This window comes from Sus scrofa, chromosome 1, assembly GCF_000003025.6.
Source record: "Sus scrofa isolate TJ Tabasco breed Duroc chromosome 1, Sscrofa11.1, whole genome shotgun sequence".
NCBI lineage: Eukaryota > Metazoa > Chordata > Mammalia > Artiodactyla > Suidae > Sus > Sus scrofa.
The window spans coordinates 71476558-71500762 of record NC_010443.5 but is presented as its reverse complement, the minus strand read 5'-3'; the positions used below and the strand labels follow the sequence as shown (position 1 = coordinate 71500762).

General features: G+C 40.8%; 1 protein-coding gene across 2 annotated transcripts in view; it reads left to right on the top strand.

Annotated features, from left to right (window-relative positions):
* The window catches only part of PREP (prolyl endopeptidase), a 531010-nt gene extending 526546 nt beyond the window's left edge, over nucleotides 1-4464 (top strand). The window contains exons 16-17 of one of the 2 annotated variants that reach the window (XM_021083601.1): nucleotides 643-799; nucleotides 3712-4464. In XM_021083601.1, coding sequence (XP_020939260.1) covers nucleotides 643-799; nucleotides 3712-4006 — 452 coding nt within the window. In that variant the 3' untranslated portion in view covers nucleotides 4007-4464. 2 annotated transcript variants of the gene reach the window in all.

The following is a 24205-nucleotide window of genomic DNA, read 5'->3' as shown; positions in this document are numbered from 1 at the left end:
CGGGTTCCTTGGGCAACCAGCCCCCATCCTAAAGCTATCTAGGGACCTACCAGGAGCCACCTCATCAGCATAAGCTCAGCTATGGTTGAAATGGGCTAGTTAGGAATTTGGAAAGACATTCCTCTCACCCCGTCACTCAGGAAATTCCCAGGGTTTTAGGAGCTCTGTTCTAGGAACCAGGGTCAAGGAAAAATAGGTATTTCTTTTTTTGTCTTTTTTTTGGTGTGTGTCTTTTTAGGGCCACACCCACAGCATATGGAGGTTCCCAGGCTAGGGGTGGATTGAATTAGAAGTGTAGCTGCCAGCCTACACCATAGCCACAGCAGTGAGGGATCCAAGCCATGTCTGCAACCTACACCACACCTCATGGCAGTCAATGCTGGATCGTCTTTTTTGAGATTCTCTTTAGGGAGTAAATCTCTACTACTGACGAGAATATTCCACCCTTGGGTACAGTGGAAGGAAGGGGGAGAGCTCATGGGCCACTGAGTATGTGATTTCTGATGGTGTCTTCCTGTGTGCTCTTGGAAAAAAAAGTTAGAATTCTGAAAGCATTTAAGTGTTGCTGTGTTCTATTTTGGTTTCGTTCATTACAGAAATGTTTAATGATGGACCACCTCCCTTTTCTATCTTGGTTTTTAGCTACTTGTGCAAATCAACGACCTGACCTCTTTGGTTGTGTTATTGCTCAAGTTGGAGTAATGGACATGCTGAAGTTCCATAAATATACCATTGGTCATGCCTGGACCACCGATTATGGGTGCTCGGACAGCAAACAACACTTTGAATGGCTCATCAAGTAAGGTTTTTAAATCATCTTGACATATCTGTGTTGCTACCAGTTTGTTATCAGAATACTGAACAGAGTCAAAAGGATGAGTGTTGGACTCATAGTCCCCTTCCATGACTCATATTTGCATGTAATTTTCTATAGAAGTAGGGTAAGTGGTGGGAATACCAATTTGTCTTCCCTGTTTTGATCTGGTCTTTAACAAAAAGAACACTCTACAAAGATATGATAGGCAGAATTCTAAAGATAGACCCTACAGAGTCCCCTTCATGGCTTAGTGGTAACGAACCTGACCAGTATCCATGAGGATACAGGTTCACTCAGTGGGTTAAGGATCCAGCATTGCCATGAGCTGTGGTGTGGACATGGCTCGGATCCCACGTTACTGTGGCATAGGCCAGCAGCTGTAGCTCCAATTCGACCCCTAGCCTGGGGACCTCTATATATCATGGGTGTGGTCCTAAAAAGAAAAAAAAAAAAAAGATGGTCTCTGGGATTCTTGTCCCCTGGTTCTTCAGTCAACCACCACTCTAGGTTGTGTTGTGAAGGAGGACTGTACAGATTAAAGTTACTAATCAGCTGACCTTACACTAAAGAGATTATCCTGGATTATCTGAGTGGGACCAACCTAATGACAAACCCTTAAGGCAGAGCACTTTCTCTGGCGGGAATCAGGGACACAGCAGAAAGGGGAAGTCAGAGGGACCAGAAGTGCGGGAAGGACTCAGCCTGTCACTGCTGGCCCTGAAGGAGGAGGAGAGGGCCTTTAGGACCTAAGAACAAACCCACCTACAGCCACATGGAACTGAATTCTGCCAAGAGACTGGAAACAGATTTTTTTCCTAGAATTTCCTGGTAAGAGCCCAGCTAGCCAGCACCTTGATTTCAGCCTTGAAAGAGCCAGAGAGCCCAATTGAGCCAACACAGACTTCTGACTTACTATGAGATCAGAAACCTGTCTTGTTTTTAAAAGCTGCTACATTTGTGGTCATCTGTTACTGCAACCGTCAAAAACTAATTTTAAAAAGTGTCATAACTTACATATATATGGGACTTCTTTTTCTAAATTTAGAAATAAGGAAATAAAGAGGAATATACCAAGTACAGTTAAACTTTTTTACTTTCAGTACAACCACATATATTTGGAACTACAAGTTGCATTACTGAAATATTCATATTCCTCAACCACTTTGGCAATAATAGTGAGAAAATTGCATTCATTTAGATGCTTGGTACTATAAGCTACATTCTTTTTTGGCTTTTCACTCTTTACTTCTCACAAATAGGGTTTGGGGATTGTTATCAGCAGTGTTTAGGCATTGCTCTTGGAATTGTATCAGAAGCCTATGTCCCCTGTCTTCTCAGTCAGCTATAAGTTTTGATAGAGTAATTTCCAAAGTCTTTTTTTTTTTTTTTTCATTTTATGTGCTTTGTGTGGCTAGCTCTCTACTTAGAGACTGAATTTTTTTTTAATTGAATACTTTAAAAAACTATTAAAATTCTGTTCTTTAAGGGGAAGAAAAATTTACTTTGAAGGCTATTACTTTGAAAATACACATATAGCCTCATTGACACACACTGGTAAAAGCTGAATATTTGAAGCTGTAGTTCAGATTTGTAGCATACATAAAATAATGTCCTTAGGGGGTTAAGTCCCATTTAAACTCAGTTGAGAAGACTGAGTTAATTGTATATTGAGTTAATTGTATATTGAAGGCAACAAAATAATTCAATGGGACTTAATACCTCTAAAATTAATTTTAAAGCAAGTTCTAAATATTTTTCTCAAGATGTCTGTGATAATATTCTTTCAGACTTTAACTTTCCAACCCAGCACTCACAGGGCTGTATTTTCCTCTTACATGCTGCTCCAAACGAGCAGGGAGTTCAATCAAGCATATTAAAGGAGCTTCCCCCCCCCCCAAAAGATCTAGATCTCCAAGTTTGTGAATGGCTAGGATAAAGCCTAACAGATTTTTTTTTCTTCAAAACTTCTAAGAATCTTTAATGTATAAATGTGGCACAGTATTTTAAGAGATATTACTAACTTGTTTCTCCATAAGACACTTTGGATTTCAAGTTTTTCGACAAAAGAAAGATTTGCACCTATTATATCCACAGTCAGTAGTTTAAAAAAAACAATCAGCAAGATAGGGGTAGGGAATTAAGACACTATCATGTATAAAATAAATAATCTATGAGGATATACTATACAGCATAGGGAATATAGCCAATATTTTTTAACGTCAAATGGAATATAATCTATAAAAATATTTAATCACTGTTATATACCTGAAACTAATATTGTAAATCAGCTGCATATCAATTATAAATTTTTTTCATGTAAAAAACAAATGGGAGATCCCATCATGGCTCAACAGAAATGAAGCTGACTAGCATCCATGAGGATGCATGTTCTATCCCTGGTCTCGCTCAGTGGGTTAAGGATCTGGCGTTGCTGTGGCTGTGGTGTAGGCTGGCAGCTGTAGCTCCGATTAGACCCCTAAGCCTGGGAACTTCTATATGCTGTGGGTGCTGCCCTAAAAAGAAAAAAAAAAAAAAAATGGACTATCAGTCCACTTTGTAGCAGTGAAAAATAAAATGAAAATATTCAGCTCAGGACAGTTAGTGGGCATAGAGTTTGGGTTGCTTCAAGAACCCTGTGAGTTTCTTTCTTACACAGTCTTCCAAAGTGGGAACCAAATAAAGGACACAGCTCCCCAGCTTCCAGTAACCTTGGCCAGTCACAGCCCAAACTGATGCCAACCTACTCCACAGCGGTCACCCCCATGCCAGTTAGCTGCAGACCTCACTGCCAGTGAACCACACAGGTCACTGCCCGCCACGCCCCTTGACTCCCCTAGTGAACACGCAGCTGTGCTTTTCATATCTGCCCTCATGGAAATGCCTTCGCCTTTCAGATATTCTCCGTTGCACAACGTTAAGCTGCCAGAGGCAGACGACATCCAGTACCCATCCATGCTTCTCCTCACCGCCGACCACGATGACCGAGTGGTCCCGCTTCACTCCCTCAAGTTCATTGCCACCCTTCAGTACATCGTGGGCCGCAGCCGGAAGCAGAACAACCCTCTGCTTATCCACGTGGACACCAAGGCGGGCCACGGGGCAGGAAAGCCCACAGCCAAAGTGATAGAAGAAGTCTCTGACATGTTCGCCTTCATAGCGCGGTGCCTGAACATCGACTGGATTCCGTAACTGACATTCCCACTCCTCCAGCTGCGGAAAACCTCAAGGGCTGTCCCGCCATTAAAACGGAGAAACCACTGGACGTCACGCTTCCCCACACGAACACTCAGCCTGCACTCAGACTGCAGTTGAACAGAACTGCCTCGGGGATTTTATCTTTTCTAGGCTTCTCCTTTTTAACTGGCCCTTGGCGTTTCTTTTCCGCCCTGTGCAGGCACATGTTTTGAAAGGAAAAAAAAAAAAAAAAAAAAGGCATGTTTGGATAAAGAGCTGAGTGGCAGCCCTCACATTGTGAATATGAGATTTTGCTGAATTAAGAATCGTAGTTGGGCATACTTCATATATTGCACCTCAGTGGAAATTTGCTTCTATCACGATAACCAATATATCTTTAAATAAATGTGGGAAGTGCTCTCATGAAAAAAAGACTTCTTTGCAACAATAATAAATGTTATTTAAGAATGGGAGGCTTGATTTCTGGTTCCTCTGTTCCTTCCCCAGAGGTGCTGTCACCCTGCACTGCATCCATCACTTTCCACACAGGTTGGTTCCCAGACTGTGAAAGTCACTGGACTCACATTCACCTGTCTATCAATTTGATTACAGAATATTCCTGGAAATCAAAGTACCTAGGATTATAGAACCAAGAGACCAGAAATTTCAGCATTTGACAGCAGTTCATTCCCCATAGACCACTTCCTAGAAATAGAAATAGTCATACTTTAAAAATAGCCTCCCCAGCCTTGTAAGAGGAGGATATATCATTCTTCAAACTATTGCCCATTTAAAAAAAAATTAAGACATTTGTTTTAACACTTCATGAACCGTTGTTCCTTTGGGCATCAGTTTGGGAAGTGCTGATCTAATTTATGAAGGGGGAAAAAAACAGTTTCTTCTGTCTTATTTTTCAGATGTCACAAAAATTACTATTTTGTAAAAAGAATTTTAACCTTAAAAAAAGTTTAAAAAATTGCTTCATCATTCTAATAGCTTGTTCTTTTCCAGGTAAGTGCTATTTTCCAAATCATACATATTTGTGCTTCTCTGGAGAGCTCTACCTCTCAAATTGTGGTCTAAAGTTAGACACTATTTTAAACTTACCACTACATAACAAGCACAGCTGAAAGGTGGTTACATGGTTTGGCTTTTCTAGCATCATGTTTTCTGTTACTGTTAGTTTAAACACTGTAGGGAGGTCCCTTCATGGCTCAGCGGAAACGAATCTGACAAGCATCCATGAGGACACAGGTTCATCCCCATCCTCACTCAGTGGGTTAAGGATCTGACGTTGCCGTGAGCTGTGGTGTAGGTTGCAGACACAGCTTGGATCCTTCATTACTGTGGCATAGGTCTGCAGCTACCACTCCAATTCAACCCCCAGCCTGGGAACCTCCGTGTGCCATGGGTGCACCCCTAAAAAGACAAAACAAAGGCACTGTATAGAATGCGGCTGCCATTTATGATTCACTTTTCAATCTCCAGAGGAAAAGTGTGCCACAAGCTAGCAGTGCATACAAAGGCTGACATCACCATCTGCCTGGAGAGATACTAACACCAGCTGCTACCTAACCCCTGATCAGCGTGGCAGGAAAAAAAAAAAAAAAGAAAAGAAAAATACATTTGTCTGGGTAATCCAAAGACAACTTTTATTCCTAGACTGTCTTGGTCATGTGGGGTACAGACATGTGCATTGTATCCATTCAGTCCAGAGCATTTTCAAGTTGGCACAGAATCCAACAGTACTTCCCCACTGAGGTCTTAACAGCAGAAAGTGAAAATGCAGTGTATAGTCTCAGCTTCAAGAAAAGTCAATCAGGCCCAGGTTCAGATATGAACTGTCATTTTGTGATTATGAGGAATAAAAAAGCTAATATACTTAGAAGTGCCTAGCGTGTAACTGGTCTCCAATTGTTAGCTCTCTTTTCCCAGGCTAATTCTCATATCTAGATTTTTAGCTGAACAACTGAGCCCACAGAATGAAGGCAGATTTTTTAAACCTTAAATGCTAGATGACTTGGGACTTGGGAGGTGGGCTCCTCCCCAGATCTCGGAGTGTTTTTGCTATTTGGCGCCATCCTCCTCTGTGTCCTATGCTCTACTCCGCTGCTCCATCTTATGCTGCACCCTGGTATTCTGAGCAAAATGTGCATACATTGTCCAGGTGTTCCAACTACCTCATCACAGGGCCCTGCTAAACACACAAGGCCTTTGCTACCTTGGTAAGGTAACATCACATTTATGACATTTAATGTATACACACTTGGAATATTGTAAAACTGCGATTAATCATGTTTCCTAATGTTCCCACGAAAATTTAGGCAGTTACACACAAATGGTGCTGCTGGTAGGAAAGGTCAGCTTTCAACGAAGAAAGCCTGTTGCTCCATGTTGATCAGATAATTTTAATAGCCTCAGAGAGTTCCCCAGAGCAGACCACATAACCAATGCCCAGAAGGCTTACAGAGCCTCAAAGATGAGTTAAGGCCAGGCTGGAAAGCTGTCAGGAGGCCCATAAAAAAGCAAAGGTCAGACTTTAAGGGGGTAGTCAGGCCAGTGGAATGAGGGCTGAGGTCAGGGAATAAAGAACATTTGACGGTATTTTGCATCCATTCCTATTCTAGGGGCTGGGAGTGCCAAGGAAAAAAGTCCTGTCTTGATGAAGTTCACACTCCAAAGGGAGGGGACAGATGACAAATTATGTTGCTCAGTCTCCTATGCTCTAAGCATTCTGTGTGTGTGTTATAAACCATGTGCTACCCTTACCCCCATCTGACAAAGGCACACGTTCCTTGGCCAGGAAGCACAAATGCTGAGCACTAACCCTGGCAGCTAGACCCTAGAGATGGTATCTTACCCACTAGTCAAATAAGAAGATAAAAAGCAAGAGGGTTCTGGCTCAAGATGGTCATGTAGGAGGGTCCTTAACTCACTCCTCCCACAAACACACCTAAATCGACAGCTGCACACAGAATGTTGTGCTCTGAAACAAACTCCCAAACCAGCTGAACAACTTCTCCACATCAGGTGAATAAGAAGAAACCCACATTGAAACAGGTAGGAGGGACCAAGACACAGTCTCACCAAACACCCCACCCCTGGCACAGCCACCTAGTCAGGAGGGAACCCACAACTCCTCCCTTCTCCCCAAGGAGATTGTGGGGTTTGGACCCCACATCAGGCACCCCAGCTTTTAAAGACTTGCATCTAAGAGACAAGCCTCCAGAACACTTAGCTTTGAAAGTCAAGAATGCTTGCCTCTATGAGAACACCAGGCTATAGTGAACAAGAAACTTGTTTTTGTTTCTACTCTCTAGTCACCCTTTTAATTTAAAAGATTAAAAAGCTCTAAGCATGTGGAAAATTTTTTAAATCTACTAAAATTTTAAGTATTTTTTTAAATCTACTTAAATATACAATACAGTATTACTAACTATAGCCATCATACACTACATCCCAGAACTTATAGCTGGAAGTTTCTACCATCTTCACCCAATTTAACCACCCAAAAACAGGTCTTAAAGGGCTCAAGTGACTCATCTGGCTACCCTCCCTCCCACCCGCCCCAGGGCTCAGTGGAAAGGTTGCTGCCTGAAAAGTACTCAGTCTTTCTGGGAAAGACACTTACTTTCTTATCTTAAAGCTTTGGCCTCAGGGGCAGGATTCTAATTTAACACACATCTGGAAGCCTACTGAAATACTCTCCAAAGATCACAGAGGCTGGTGGGGCCACTGTAGTACTCTCCATCTCCTTCATTCTGGGTCACCAGTACCTCCCAGAAAGGACCCTGTGCACATGTCCGGTGCCCTGGTTCTTGGTGGCCGCCACCCAAGGGACACTCCTTGATCACCTGGCTCTATTGGTCAGTGGGTCCCCTAGGACTGCAGCAAATGGAGAAACAGTTCTTAACTGGCTACCCACCCCAGGGCACAGCACAGAGACTGAAATGTACCCCCAGACTTTTTGTGAAAAAGGCTATTACTTATATCTTTATAGCTGTGGCCTGAGGGGCAGGCTTCTAATTAAACACTTACTTCTAAAGGCCTCCAGAGATCAGGGAGGCCAATGGGTATCATTGTCACACTCTCCCTCTGTCTTGCCCCAGGTCTCCAGTGTCTCCAAAAGAGGAGACACTGGTGTATGTGTGGTACCCCAACTTTTGTAGCTGTGCCACATCCTAGATAGCCCGAGTCTGGTGAGTAGCAAGGCTTGTGTTCTTGAATTAATGGGATAGCATCAAATAAACTTCTTAACTGGTTATTACCTCAGGTCCCAGTACAGAGAAAGCAGATAGAAGTGCCCATCTACCCCTGAAAGAGCTATATTTGCAAACCTATAAAGCTTCTGCCTGAGGATCTAGCTTTGCCATTAGCCTGAATCTAGATGCTGACTGAGATCCTCCCCTTTGGGACAATGACCAGTATTTACACATGCTCAACTACCAGAGGGCACCAAGAATAAAGCAGCCTGCTTGGACAATCACAAAGGTTCGAGAAAACCAAGAGCTAGACCAGGGTGTAACAATAAGGTCCATCTCCTACACCAGACCACTCCTTCAAGACTGGGAGAGGGGGATGTTTTAGCTAATGCATAGAAAACAAAATGTTAAGGAAAATGAATAAAGAAAGGAATATATTTCAAACAAAGAACAAGATAAAACCACAGAGAAATCCTTAATGAAAAAGAGAAAAGTGATTTCCTAATAAAATGTTCAAAGTAACAGTCATAAAGATGCTCACCAAGCCTGAGATAAGAATGAATGAACAGGAGTTCCCGTCATGGCACAGTGGTTAACGAATCCGACTAGGAACCATGAGGTTGCGGGTTCGGTCCCTGCCCTTGCTCAGTGGGTTAAAGATCCGGTGTTGCCGTGAGCTGTGGTGTAGGTTGCAGATGTGGCTCGGATCCCGTGTTGCTGTGGCTCTGGCGTAGGCTGGCGGCCACAGCTCCGATTCGACCCCTAGCCTGGGAACCTCCATATGCCGCAGGAGCGGCCCAAGAAATAGCAAAAAGACAAAAAAAAAAAAAAAAAAAAAAAAAAAAAAAAAAAAAGAATGAATGAACAAAGTGAGAACTTCAAAAAAAAGATAGAAAAATATAAGAAAGTACCAAATAGAAGCCAGTGTTGAAGAATACAGTAATTGCACTAAAAATACACTAGAGGGTTCAACAGCAGACTAGTTAAAGCAAAAGAAAGGATCAGTGAAATAAAAAAACAGGGCACTGGAGCTCATCTAATAAGAGAAGCAAAATGAAAAAGAGTAAAAAGAGCTTAAGGGATTTATGGGACAAGATCAAGCAGAGCAATGTTTGCATTATAGGAGCCCCAGAAGGAAAAAAGAGCAAGGGGCAGAAAACTTATTTGAAGAAATAATGGGGAAGGAAGAAGACACCAGATCCAGGAAGTCTAGAGAGCACCAAATAAGATAAACCCAAAGAAACCCACACCAAGACACATAATTGTCAAAAGTTAAAGAAGAGACTCTTGAAAGGAAAACAACTTGTTATGTACAGAGGAATCCCAGTAAGACTATAAGCAGATTTTTAGCAGAAACTTTGAAGACCAGAAAGGAGAGGGACAATACATTCAAAGTACAGAAAGGAAAAAAAACTGCCAACCAAGAATATCTGGCAAAGCTGTTCTTTAGAATTGAATGAGAGGTAGGGTTTTCCAGATAAGCAAAAGCTAAAGGAATTCATCACCACCAAACTGACCTTACAAGAAATGTTACAGAGAATTCCTTAAGCTGAAAGGAAAGGGTGCTAACTAGTAACAGGAAATCATGTGAAAGCCTAAATCTCACTGGTCAAAGTAAATACATAGTAAAATTCAGAATAATTTAATATAAAGGTGATGGGTTAATCACTTGTAAAGCTAGTATGAAGGTTAAGAAACAAAAGTAGTTTTAAAAAAAAAAACTAGTTTACAAAAATTTATTAGTGGATACACAAGATAAAAAGAGGTAGATTGTGACATCAAAACGAACATAAAACTGGGTGGAGTAGTGGTAGTAAACATATAGAGCTTTAGAATGTGTTCAAATTTAAGTTGATATCAACTTAAAACAGGCTTACAAATGTAAGTTGTTCTGTGTAAGCTCATGGGAATCACAAAGTAAAAACCTAAAGTAGGTATACTATAGAGAAAGGAATCTAAGCATACCACTACATAAAATCACCAAATCACAAAGGAAGACAGCCAGAAAAGAAGGAAGGCATCACATAAGTGCCAGAAAACAATTAACAAAATGGCTATAAGTACATACCTGCGAATAACTACTTTAAATGTAAAATTGGACTAAATTCTCCCAGTCAAATAACAAAGGCTGGTTAAATAGATTAAAAGAAAAAAAAAGAAAAAAGAAAACCAAGATCCTACATGCTATAAGTATGCTGCCTACAAGAGCTCATTTCAGATGTATGGACACACACAGATTGAAAGTGAAGGAATAGAAAAAGATATCTCATGCAAATGGAAAACAAAAGTAAGCTGGGATATCTATACTTCTATCAGACAAAGACAGACATTAAGACAAAGATTGTAATTAGAGACAAAGTTCACTATATAAATGATAAAGAGGTCAAACCAACAAGAGGATATAACATTGGTAAATATTTTATGCACCCAACATAGGAGCACCTAAATATATAAAGCAAATATTAACAGACTAAAGGGAGAAATAAATAGCCATGTGTAACAGTAGGAAACTTTAATACCTTACTTTCATCGATGGATAGATCATCCAGACAGAAAAATCAATAAGGAATTATTGCTTTAAAAGACACATTAGACCAGATGGAATTGCCATCTACAAAATATCCTATACAAAAGTAATGAACTTTCTTCTCAAGTGAACCTGTAACATTCTCCAGGATAGATCATATGTTAAGCCACAAAACAGGTCTTAAATTTAAGAATATTTAAATCATATCAAGCATTTTTTCCAACTACAATGGTATGAAACTAGAAAATCAACTACAAGAAGAAAATTGAAAAACTTACAAATATGTGAAGGTTAAACAACATTCCACTGAACAAGCAATGGGTCAAAAAGAAATCAAAAGATAACTTTAAAAATACCTAGAGACAAAGGAAAATGGAAATAGAACATATCAAAGTTTATAGGATGCAGCAAAAGTAGTTCTAAGACAGAAGTTCATTGTGAAGATGCCTGCAGTAAGAAACAAGAAAGGTTCAATTACACAACCTAAATGTACACCTCAAGAAACTAAGAAAAGAAAAAAAAAACTAAGCCTAAAATTAATAGAAGTAAAGATCAGAGGAGAAATAAATGAAATAGAGATTCAGGTAGAAAAGGCCAATGAGGAGTTCCCATCATGGCACAGTAGTAACAAATCTGACTAGGAACCATGAGGTTGTAGGTTTGATCCCTGGCCTCGCTCAGTGGGTGAAGGATCCAGCGTTGCCATGAGCTGTGGTATAGGTCACAGACTTGGCTGGGATCTGGCATTGTTGTGGCTGTGGCATAGGCCAGAGGCTACAGCTCTGATTGTACCCCTAGCCTGGGAACCTCCATATGCCACAGGTGCAGCCCTAGAAAGAGAAAGAAAGAAAGAGAGAGAGAGACAGAGACAGAGACAGAGAAAGGAGTTCCCATCGTGGCTCAGTGGTTAACGAATCCAACTAGGAACCATGAGGTTATGGGTTCGATCCCTGGCCTTGCTCAGTGGGTTAAGGATCCAACGTTGCCGTGAGCTGTGGTGTAGGTTGCAGACACAGCTCAGATCCTGTGTTGCTATGGCTGTGGCGTAGGCCAGCAGCTATGGCTCTGATTCCACCCCTAGCCTGGGAACCTCGATATGCCATGGGAACGGCCCAAGAAATGGCAAAAAGACAAAAAAAAAAAAAAAAAAAAGGGAAAGAAAGAAAGAAATTACTATGAACAATTATACAGCAACAAATTAGACTGCCCCGAAGAAATGGATAAATTCCTAGAAACATACAACTTACTAAAAATGAGTCGTGAGAAACAGAAAATCTCTATAAACTGATTTTACTAGTAAGGAGATTGAATCAGTATTCAAAAACTTATCAACAGCAAAAGTCCAGGACCAGATGACTTCACAGATAAATTTTACCAAACTTTTAAAGAAAACAGACCAATCCTTTTCAAACTCTTCCTAAAAACCTATTTTATGTGTCCAGCATTACCCTGATAACAAAATCAGAGATGGACACCACAAGAAAGTTATAGGCCAATTTCCCTGATGAATATAGATGCAAAAATCTTCAGCAAAATGTCAGCAAACTGAATTCAATGCATTAAAATGATCATACACCATTATCAAGTGGGATTTCTCCCAGAGGACATAAGGATGGTACAATGTCTGTTTAAAAAAAAAAAACTACATGATATAGCACATAAACAAATTAAAGAATGAAAATCGCATGATCATTTCAATAGATGCAGAAAAAGCTTTTGATCAACACTGAGGAAAGTGAAATCCGTTATTCTATGTGGAAAAAAGCCATGATGAAGTCAATGGGTTAAGTTACAAGTCAGTCTTCAGAAAGTGGTGATCCTAGTATCTTCTGTAGTCTACCCTTGGGCTTTCTTATAGTGAATAGCATGGTAATGTTAATCAGAGCAAGGTACCTCTCAGGTATGCCATAAATAATACCGACTCATGGATTCCAAAGACGCTAGTTCTTTACCTATTGAGAGAATCCAGCAATTCTGTCTTTTAATGTCATGACACTATTCACAGACTCTGATTTTATTTATAACCACCTGCTTCATGACCCTCCAAGTAGACCTGTGGCTTGAAATAGAGAAAATGCAGCAGAAAGAATGATATAGAAAAGAAAAAAAAAAAAAGCTTTTGACAAAACTCAGCATTAATTTGTGATTAAACACTCTCAGCAAAATGGGTAAGAAGAAATATAACTCAACATAATAAAGGCCATATATCACAAACCCACATCTACTATTATATTCAGTGGTGAAATGCTAAAAGCTTTACCTCTAAGATCAGGAACAAGGCAAGAATGCCTACTCTCACCACCCTTACTCAACATAGTATTGAAAGGCCTGGCCAGGCGTTCCTGTTGTGGCTCAGTGGTCGCAGATGTGGCTCAGATCCTATGTTGCTGTGGCTATGGCACAGGCCAGCAGCTACAGCTCCAATTCAACCTCTAGCCTGGGAACCTCCATATGCCATGGGTACGGCCCCAAAAAGACAGAAAAAAAAAAAAAAGAGTCTTAAATATAAGACATGATACCATAGAGCTCCTAGAACATATCACAGGAAAAGTATTCTTTGACATAAATCATATCAATGTTTTTTTAGGTCAGTCTCCCAAAGCTATAGAAATAAAAAAAAAAAAAAAAAAAAAAAAAAAAAAAAAAAAAAAACAGATGGGACATAAACTTCCAAGCTCTTGTACAGCATAGGAAACCATAAGCAAAATGAAAAGACAACAAGTGGAATGGGAGAAAATAGTTGCAATGATGCAACAAATACAACTTAAGGGCTCAATTTCAAAAATATGCAAACAGCTCATACAATTCAACAACAATTTAAAAAAATTGAAAAATGGGCAGAAGACCTAAATGGATATTTCTCCATGGACATTTCTCCAAAGAAGACATACAGATGGCCCACAGGCACATGAAAAAAATGCTCAACATCACTAATTATTAGAGAAATGCAAATCAAAACTACAATGAGGTACCACCTCACACCAGTCAGAATGGCCATTACCAAAAAGTCTACAAATAACAAATGCTGAAGAAGGTACAGCTACAACGGAGATCAGTATGGAATTTCCTCAGAAAACTAAGGGTAGAATTACCACATGATTCAGCATTCCCATTCTGAGGCATACATCCAGACAAAACTCTAATTCAAAAAGATACATGCACCCCTCTGTTCAGAGTAGCATCATCCACAATAGCCAAAACATGGAAGAAACCTAAATGGCTATCAACAGATAACTGGATACAGAAGATGTAGTGCATACATACGATGGAATATTTCCCAGCCATCATAAAGAACAAAATGATGACATTCTCAGTAACATGGATGGACCTAGAGATTATCATACTAAAGGAAGTTAAGTCAGAAAGAGAAAGACACATACCATGATATCACTTATATATGGAATCTAAAATATAATACAAATGAACCTACAAAACAGAAACAGACTCTGACACAGAGAAAAAACTGGTTGCCAAGGAGGAGGGGTTTGGGTGGGGGATGGAGTAGGAGATTAGGGTTACCAGATATAAGCTATAATACATGGACAGGAGGTTAGCAGATATGAGCTATGATACAGGGACAGGATAATCAATAAGAGAAATATATTCACTATCCTATGACAAACCATAGAAAAGAATATTTTTAAGAAGTGTATATATACATATGTATAACTAAATCACTTTTATGTATAGCAGAAATTAATGTTAAATCAACAATACTTAAATAAAATTTAAAAGAAATAAACTCAATTTAATCCCCCCCAAAAAAAGAACACTTAGGAATAAGTTTAACAAAGTGGTGAAAGACTATATAACATATTAAAATACTATAAGACATTGATGAAAGAAATTGAAGACAACACAAATAAATGGGAAAAAAATTGTGCTCATATGTTGGAAGAATTAATATTGTTAAAATATCCATACTACCCAAAGGATCCAATACCCAAAGATTCAACACAATCTCTATCAAAATTCCAATGGCATTTTTATAGAAATAGAAAACATTCATCATAAAATTTGTGCAGAACCACAATAGACCTTAAATAGAAAAAGCAATCTTGAGAAAGAACAATAAAGCTGGAAGCAGCATGATCCCTGATCTTAAACAATGTTATAAAGCTATAATAATCAAAAGAGTATGATATTGGCATAAAAACAAATATGTGGATAAACAGAGCCCAGAAATAAACCCACACATACATGAGCAATTAATTTACAATAAAGGAGCCAAGGATTTACAATGGAGAAAGAATCATCTTTTCAATAAATGGTGTTGGGAAAATTGGACAACCACTGCGAAAAGAATGAAACTGGACCACTGCCTTACACCATACACAAAGATTAACTCAAAATGGATTAAAGACCTGTACATACAAACTTGAAACCATAAAACTCCTAGAAAAAACAAAGACATAAGCTCCTTGATACTGGTGTTGGAGGTATTTTCTTAGTGTTTTTGGTTTGTTTGTTTGTTTGTTTTTTACGGCTGCACCCATGGCATATGGAGGTTCCCAGGCTAAGGGTCAAATTGGAGCTGTAGTCACCGGCCTACACCACAGCCACAGCAATGTGGGATCCGAGCCATGTCTGTGACCTACACCACACACATGGCAACGCTGGATCCTTACCCCCACTGAGTGAGGCCTGGGATCGAACACACAATCTCATAGGTCCTAGTCAATTCGTTTCCCCTGCACCATGACAGGAACTCTGATATTTTCTTAGTTTTGACACCAAAAACAAAGGCAAAAAAAGCAAAAATCAACAAGTGGGACTATATCAAACTAAAAAACTTCTGCAAAGGCAACCATCAACAAAATGAAAAGGCAACCTACCACACAGGAGAAAATATTTCCAACCATCATGTATCTGATAAGCAGTTAAGATCCAAAATAAATGAAAAAAAAATTACACAACTGAATAGCAAAAAAACAAAACAAAACAAAGAAACAACCCACATAAATTCAATTAAAAATGGGAAGAGGATCTGAATAGACATTTTTCCAAAGAAGATATACAGATGGCCAATAGGTACTTGAAAATGTGCTCAGCATCACTTATCATCAGGGAAAGGCATATCAAAAATCACAATGAGGAGTTCCCATCGTGGTTCAGTGGAAAGGAATCTGACTAGCATCCATGAGGACGTAGGTTCAATCCCTGGCCTTACTCAGTGGGTTAAGGATCTAGCATTGCCGTGAGCTGTAGCATAGGTCACAGATGCAGCTCAGATCTGGCATTGCTGTGGCTGTGGCCTAGGTGAGCAGCTGCAGCTCCAATTCAACTCCTAGCCTGGGAACCTCCGTATGCTGTGGGTATGGCCCTTATTAAAAAAAAAAAAAAAAATCACAATGAGGAAACACCTCATACCTGTAAGAATGGCTATTATTGAAGTTCTTGTTGTGGCTCAGTGGGTTATGAACCCGACTAGTGTCCATGAGGATGTGGGTTTGATCCCTGGCCTTGCTCAGTGGGTTAAGGATCCAGCATTGCCATGAGCTGTGGTGTAGGTCATAGACTCAGGGATCTGGCATTGCATCAGCCTACAGCTGCAGCTCCAATTGATTCTACCCCTAGCCTGGGAACTTCTGTAAGGTGCGGCCCTAAAAAAAAAAAAAAAAGGCTATTATCAATATAACAAGAAATATCAAGTGATTCTGAGATTATGGGGTTCTGGAGAAAAGAAAACTCTTGTGCACTGTTGATAGGAATATAAATTGATGCGGCCACTATGACAAGCAGTATAGAGGTTCCTCGAAAAGTCAAAAATAGAACTACCATACGATTCAGCAATCTTACTTCTGGATATTGAACATCAGCTTCAAGAGATATCTACACCTTCATGGTCACTACAACATTATTTACAATAGCCAATATATGGGAACAAATGAATTCCACTGATAGATGAATAAGGAAAATATGGAATACAGACACAATGGTTTATTATTCAGTCATAAAAAAGGAAACCCTTCTATTTGCAACAGATGGACCTTGAGGGCATTAAAGTGAAATAAATCAGAGAAATACAGATAATGTATGATCTCTCTTATATGTGAAATCTGAAAAAAAAATATTAACTTGTAGAAAGAACAGATTAGTGGTTGCCAGAAGTGAGGGAAAGGGGGTGCAAAATGGGTGAAGAAGGTCAAAGGGGATAAACTTGTAGTTGTGAAATAAATAGGTCCTGGGGCTGTAATGCTTAGCATGGTGACTATTTTATTTTATTTTTTTTTTGGCTTTTTAGGGCTGCACCCACAGCACATGGAGATTCCCAGGCTACGGGTCTGATTGGAGCTAGAGCTGCCAGCCTTCACCACAGCTCACAGCAACACCAGATCTTTAACCCACTGATCGGGACCAGGGAGCGAGACCAGGGATTGAAGCTGCAACCTCATGGTTCCTGATTGGATTTGTTTCTGCTGCGCCATGATGGGAAAGCCTTGTTTTTTGTTTTTTCCAGCATGGTGACTATTAATAACACTCTACTGGCTATTTGAAAGTTGCTAAGAGCGTAAATCTTAAACGTTCTTATTGTAAGAAAAAAAAATTGTAAGTATAGGTGGTGATGGATATTAACTAGTCTTATTGTGATCAATTCACAATTTATACAAATACTCAATTATGTTGTACACCTGAAGCTAAGATTATATGGCAATTAAATCTCAATTAAAAATAAAAGTACTAAGCAGGGGTTCTCCCGTGGCGCAGTGGGATAAGGGTCTGGTGTTGTCACTGAAGGGGCTTGGATTGATCTCTGGCCTGGGAACTTCCACATGCCATGGACATGGCCAAAAATAAATAAAGGTACTAAGCAGCAAATATATTTCAAGAGTCAATACAATTAAGAAACAAAGCAGGCCAAGTGAATAGCCATGACGAAGGATGTCATCTTAGTGAAAGAGGTCAGCAAGGACTTCTTTAAAGGGAGGGAGCATTTGAACAGAGACCCCAACCTGGTGGGACAGACTGGAGAAGACTGGATGGTTCAGTTGAGGTGAGGCCATCTGGGGATCTGAGCAGTGAAAGAGCATCAGACTCAACAACCACATGGAACACTGACTGCAGGGCAAGTGAAGAGAAGCAGCACCATATGAAGAGCAGGGGGCCTTAGCACCTCTAAGGAATTTTGGTGTTGGGGAGCAGGAGCCCATCATCACAAAAATAGCTGACGTGCTACCTCAAAGATGAAGCTCATCAATATTATGTTTAGAAGCCAGACAAAGATGACCACGTCCTACATGATATCACTTGTCTGGAAATGTCCAGACAAGGCAAAACTCTAAAGACAGAAGAACATCGAAAAGAGGTTGCCTGGGGGAGTTCCTGTTGTGGCTCAGCGATTAAGAATATGACTAGTATCCACAAGGATGCAGATTCGATCTGGCATTGTTGTGGCTATGGTGTAGGCCATCCGCTGAAGCTCAGATTCGATCCCTAGCCCAGGAACTTCCATATGTTGCAGGTGTGGCCCTAAAAAAGACCAAAAAAGAAAAAATAAAAAGAGATTGCCTGGAGTTGGGGAGAAATTGGGGCTTAACTAATTGGGCATAAAGGATCTTACTGGGGTGATGAAAATGTTCTAAAATTGGGTTATAGTAATGGTTGCACAATCCCATAAATTTACCAAAAAGTCATTGAATTGCACACTTTATTTATTTTTTGTCTTTTCTTGGGCCCCTCCCGCGGCATATGGAGGTTCCCAGGCTAGGGGTCGAATCGGAGCTGTAGCCGCCGGCCTACGCCAGAGCCACAGCAACGCGGGATCCGAGCCGCGTCTGCAACCTACACCACAGCTCATGGCAATGCAGGATCCTTAACCACTGAGCAAGGCCAGGGATCGAACCCGCAACCTCATGGTTCCTAGTCGGACTTGTCAACCACTGCGCCACGACAGGAACTCCTGAATTGCGCATTTTAAATGGCTGGATTTCATGGTGCATATGTTATACTTTAATAAAGTTGCCAGGATAAACTGGTAGTGAGAGAAAAAAGGAGCAGGTGAACCTTTGGATGAGCACCTTCAGGAAACCTGGAGGACTGCAAGGTCATATAGGAAAGGCAGGTGACAGGAAACAACTGAGACTGAAGCTTCATCAGCTTCCAGCAAGGAGAACAAGGACTATTTCGAGGAAGGTTCTTGTGGCAGAGTTCACTTCTCGGGGCACAGCTGTCCCGCTCCCTCTCTGGTCCTGAAGGCAGACTGCTGATACCACTAATGCCAGAAGCCACTTTCCAGGCTTCTCGCTGTTCCAGAGCTCAGGGCCTCCAGCAGAGCCATAACTGTAGCACCCTAAGGCAGGCAGGAGGCACAGATGCAAGCAGGCTGTGTTGAATGCTGGGTGAACACCTGAGAAAGCAATAGTTTTCTATACTGTTGAAGAGAGTGTTTCAGTTCTCATTCACAGGAGTTGTTAATGCGAACTAACCCTAGGAACTGTAAACCAACCACCTTAACGGTTATGTGTGATTTAGCAAGTGATTCACATTTAGTCGGCAATGAAAATATATCTGTGACTCTTTAGTTCCAAAGTATGACAGGCTCTGCTAATTATCAAAGGCAAGAGTTTCCAGTCCTTTTGAAGGAGTAACCTGAAAACAAGGTCAGCAGCAAAACATAACCCAAAATTCTGGAGGAAATGATAGAACTTAACCCAGGTAATGCCACATTACGTCCTCCAAGACATTCAGGGCCTAGCCCTGGAAACGGCCTTTCTCAGAGTGCCGGGTTCCCCCAAACCTCAGTCCCCGGAATTTGCACGTACCTGATGAATCCGGAACTCCGGGAACTCGCCAGCTCCTCCGCTGGCCGCTGTTCTTGCCTCGGTGTAAGACTCCCTCTCGTTGGTGCAAGGCGGTGGTTAAATGGGAATGCCGTTTAATAGGAAATTGAGTGGGCGGGGCTTCATCAGTTGTTAACACCTGAACTTCTGAGTTGATTTTGCTATTTCCTAATGAATGGCAAAGCTAGGCCCGCCTGTGGGTAGAAGCGGGTTTCAGGTTTACTTGGCGAGGGTGAGAATGGTCAGAATACATTGGTGGGTTCTGGGAAGAGACAATTCCGGACGGGAAATGAGGGAACATATTACAGAGTTTACCTACTTTTCACTCTTGCTTTCGGATCTCAGCCCAGGAGTATGGTTAACAGGGTCTCACCTGCTGCAAAAGAGTTACCCCTGCCCCAATCCCACAATGCATAGAGCCCCAGCAGAGAGCAATGGTCACGGTGGTAAAAATACAGCTGATTCTTGAACAAAACAGGCTTGAACTGCATTTCAAACTACCCAGATTTTTTTTTTTTTCCCAATAAGTACTACACTACTACACAATCTGTGCTTAGTTGAATCCACGGATGTGGATCCTTGGAAACTAAGGAACCACGTATCCAGCTAACTTTAGTTATACACGGATTTTCAACTGGAAGGGCTGTTGATCCACTTAATGCCAACATTGTTCAAGGGTCAACTGTGCAGAGGTTTTGTAGCCTGAACCAGTCCAAACTGATGAAGGAAAATTATTAGACACAAAGGAACCAGAATTAACAGTATCACACAGATACTGTCCACCTCATATACAGTCTCAAGCACCAGTGCTTTTTACCCCAGAAACTGTTAAAAATTTGAGAAAAAATAAATAGTAAAATATTTTTGAAATTGTTGCCAAAATAAATGCTGCCTGTGAATTTTTTTATATTTTAATTTTGTACCAAAAAGTTGCTAAAATGGTACAGAGAGAGCCCATGTGCCCTTCAGCCAGATTTTCCTAATGTGAACCTCTTCCATAATCATTGTACATTTAACAAAAGCAGGAAACTATCACAAATATAAACTGACCTACGCATCTTATTTAAATTTTTTCAGCTTCCCCACTAAATGTTTTTTTTCTGCCCCTGGTCTCACATTGTATTTAGTTGTCACATCCCCTCAGTCTCCTTCAGTCTGTGACAGTGCCTCAGTTTTTTCATGCCTTTCAGGGACCTTGATACCATGGAAGAAGGCCACTTTTCCCTCCTGAAGCTTGTTATAATTTCATGGTGTCTATATTTTACCCAAATTAAAATACATGTTTAAACACCACTTTGGGGAAAGTATTTGAGAGAAATGATAACAGAGGATAATATACGCTTCTGCATATAGTGATTAGGACACAGAATCAAGGTTTTGGAAACAGAAAAAGACTACTCTTTCAGATAGGACACATAAGAACCCCACATCCTATCTCAAAGAGTAGTCTTTTTCTGTTCCAAAATCTCGATACTTCCTTCCTAAATCAGCTATCAGCAGCTTCTACCAATTCCATCTTCTTTTTTTTTTTTTTTTTTTGGTCTTTTTTTGTCTTTGTTGTTGTTGTTGCTATTTCTTGGGCCACACCTGTGACATATGGAGGTTCCCAGGCTAGGGGTCTAATCGGAGCTGTAGCCACCAGCCTACGCCAGAGCCACAGCAACGCGGGATCCGAGCTGTGTCTGCGACCTACACCACAGCTCATGGCAACGCCGGATCGTTAACCCACTGAGCAAGGGCAGGGACCGAACCCGCAACCTCATGGTTCCTAGTCGGATTCGTTAACCACTGCGCCACAACAGGAATTCCCCAATTCCATCTTCTAAATATGACTTGGCTGTGTCCACTTCTCTCTGCTCTCACCATGTTTCATAATTTGTCTCCCTGACTCCAAGTCTTGCTCTTCTCAAGTTCTATCTACTTATCAACTCCAGAGTGAGCTTTAAAAAGCAAATAAGATGGGATCACCCCAAGGAATCACTGATTAAACACATCAAAATGATACTCATTCTTAGGGGGAGCTTCAAGAAAAATTTTCTCTAACTCCTTAATTTCTGAAATGCTGTTGCAATTTTGCTGTAATTGTTCAATGCACCTAAATTTATTTTAAATTACATTAAATAAAACTCTGCCAAATAATTTCTGGCATAGTCTCATGTCTATCAAACTTGCACATATTACAAGGATGTTATAATTGTTCTAACTTTATTTATTTATTTATTTACTTTTTCTTATGGCCACACCTGTGAAATATGGAAGTTCCTGGGCTAGCAGTGGAATTGGAGCTGCTGCTGTAGGGCCACGCACAGCCACAGCAACGCCAGATCCTTAACTCACTGAGCAAGGCCAGGAATTGAACTCATATCCTCATGGGACACTATGTTGGGTTCTTAACCTGCTGAGCCATAACAGAACTCTAATTGTTCTAACTTTAAAAGGTGGTCATTTTATTTCCTAAAACTCCCTTGTTGTGCCAATATAATCCTTTTGGGATCATGATATGAAGTCTTATGTCCTACTTTAAAGATCCCAACCACTGTTAGTGTCCAGCAAAGGCATTCGCCAAGCACTGGTCTCTGTAGTTTAAAATCCTGGCTGGGCAGTGAGCCTGGTGGTGGCACCTTAATAAGTGCCAACTTTGTGTCATCTTGGCACCTGAAGTTTGAAAAACAAACACAGTCAGTTCCAGTGCTAAATAATATCTTTTTAGTCATCCAAATATTTTCAAATTTAAATAAAAACTAAGCAATTTCAAGAACCCAAGCAAGTAATTTTTTATGTCAAGTTTACTGTACTTTTATAGGGATCAAAACTTTCCAAAACCCCCATGACAGACTTAGGTAAGTCTCAAAATTATTCCCAACAGTAATCCTTAGCTTCATTTTTAAGCAAAATACGTATCATACCAATGAGACTTAGAGTCAAATTAAATATATAATGTGAGGAGTTCCCACTGCAGCTCAGTAATGATCTGGCCAGTTTCTGTGGAGGTGCTGGTTCGATCCCCCAGCCCTGTGCAGACCCAGCATTTTAGCAGCTGTGGTGAAGGTCGCAGATGCCACTTGGATTCAGCCCTTGGCCTAGGAACTTCCATACGCCACAGGGGGGCATAAAAAGAAAAAAAATTAAATATACAATGTGAGCACATATTTTATCTCCCAATAATATAAGAGTAGTGGCATTTAGTCAGTTTTTTTGGTTTGTTTGTTTGTTTGTTTTTACCGTCAACCCATACCTCCTTCCACCTCTGGAAGAGTTTTGCATTTGAACTTCTAGGGGAAATGCTGGCAGAGAGAAAAGATGAGGAGCTGAGCAGGTGTATGATTGGCTGTGATGGGCTGTAAGCACCCAGACACCTAAGTTCCTTGTCTCTAAGTCAAAACCACACAGAATGTGCCTCCTTCTCAGGCTGAGCACTAATTAAAATCCTTCACCACCTCTTTCTTCCTCCATTAGTTTTTTTTTTGGTGACAAAAGTATACTTTTTTTCATCTTTTTTGGGCTAGGGGCCACATCTGCGGCATATGGAAGTTCCCAGGCTAGGGGGTTGAACTGGAGATGCAGATGCCAGCCTGTGCCACAGCTGCAGCAATGCAGGATCCAAGCCGTGTCTGTGACCACACCTCAGCTCATGGCAACACCAGATTCCTGACCCACTGAGCAAGGCCACTCGAACCTAGTGGGGTTGGTTACCACAGAGCCACAACACGAACTCCCACATTTTTTATCTGGTAAGAAAAACAACATAAACTATGACAAAATCTTGATTAAGGGATGGAGTTTCTTTGGGTCATATTTTCTGTTTTGGTCAATTAATGAGGAAAATACAGGTGTTGAGATAGAGCTTTGTCACAGACTTAAGCACAGGAAAATGGAAAATACATGAAGAGCGATGCCTTGAAAATTCAGTATTCTGCTATGTTTAACTATTTCCTCTTGAGAGTAGAGTCTAAACTGTAAATCCAATAAGCTCCAAATGAGTGAGTCATAAAATCAGCTAGAGAATGAATCAGGGGTTTTTCCCAAAGCCACTTTCATCTGGTGTGGAATTTTTCATTTGGGATTACTATAGCCTTTCTATGAAAAGGTGGATTGATTGAGTCATTACCACAGCACCAAACCACACTGCATTTTATTTGTTTGGAATGTGGATCTTGGAAGATCTCTGAGTATTTTTCAAAATTAAACAAGACATCTACAAGTAAAAACCATAAAACATAAAATGCTTCAGAGGAGCAGAGAAAGCAATGCTGAATTGCTGGATGAACTGCTAGAGCGGAGCGCTGAATTTTTGCCCTGAGTCCACCAGGACTGCGATAAGTGACTCTAAACTTCAGGAGCTGCAGCTTCTACAGCCACAAAAAAAAAAAAAAAAAAAAAAAAAAAAAAATTGTTTAGCTCAAAGGACTTAATATACACACAATGCAGTGGGTGGCATCTTCCCTCACTAAGAATCTTCTTCCCGTCTTCCTCCAGCTGGTCTCTCTCCAGCCTCCTCCTCAGGTCCAGCCTCTACGACATGGTAATATCCTGCTCATGTCCTCCACTGGCAACTGCTGGGGCTCAGCGAGACCATTGGTCTGCCCCCTGGGGACAGCATTCAGTCACCCACCTGCTGGCTCCAGCATGCTGGCCATTTCCCCTCCATCTATAGCTTCTTCACCCTGACTCAGGTTCCAAACAGTCCTCTGCCCTCCCAGAATCT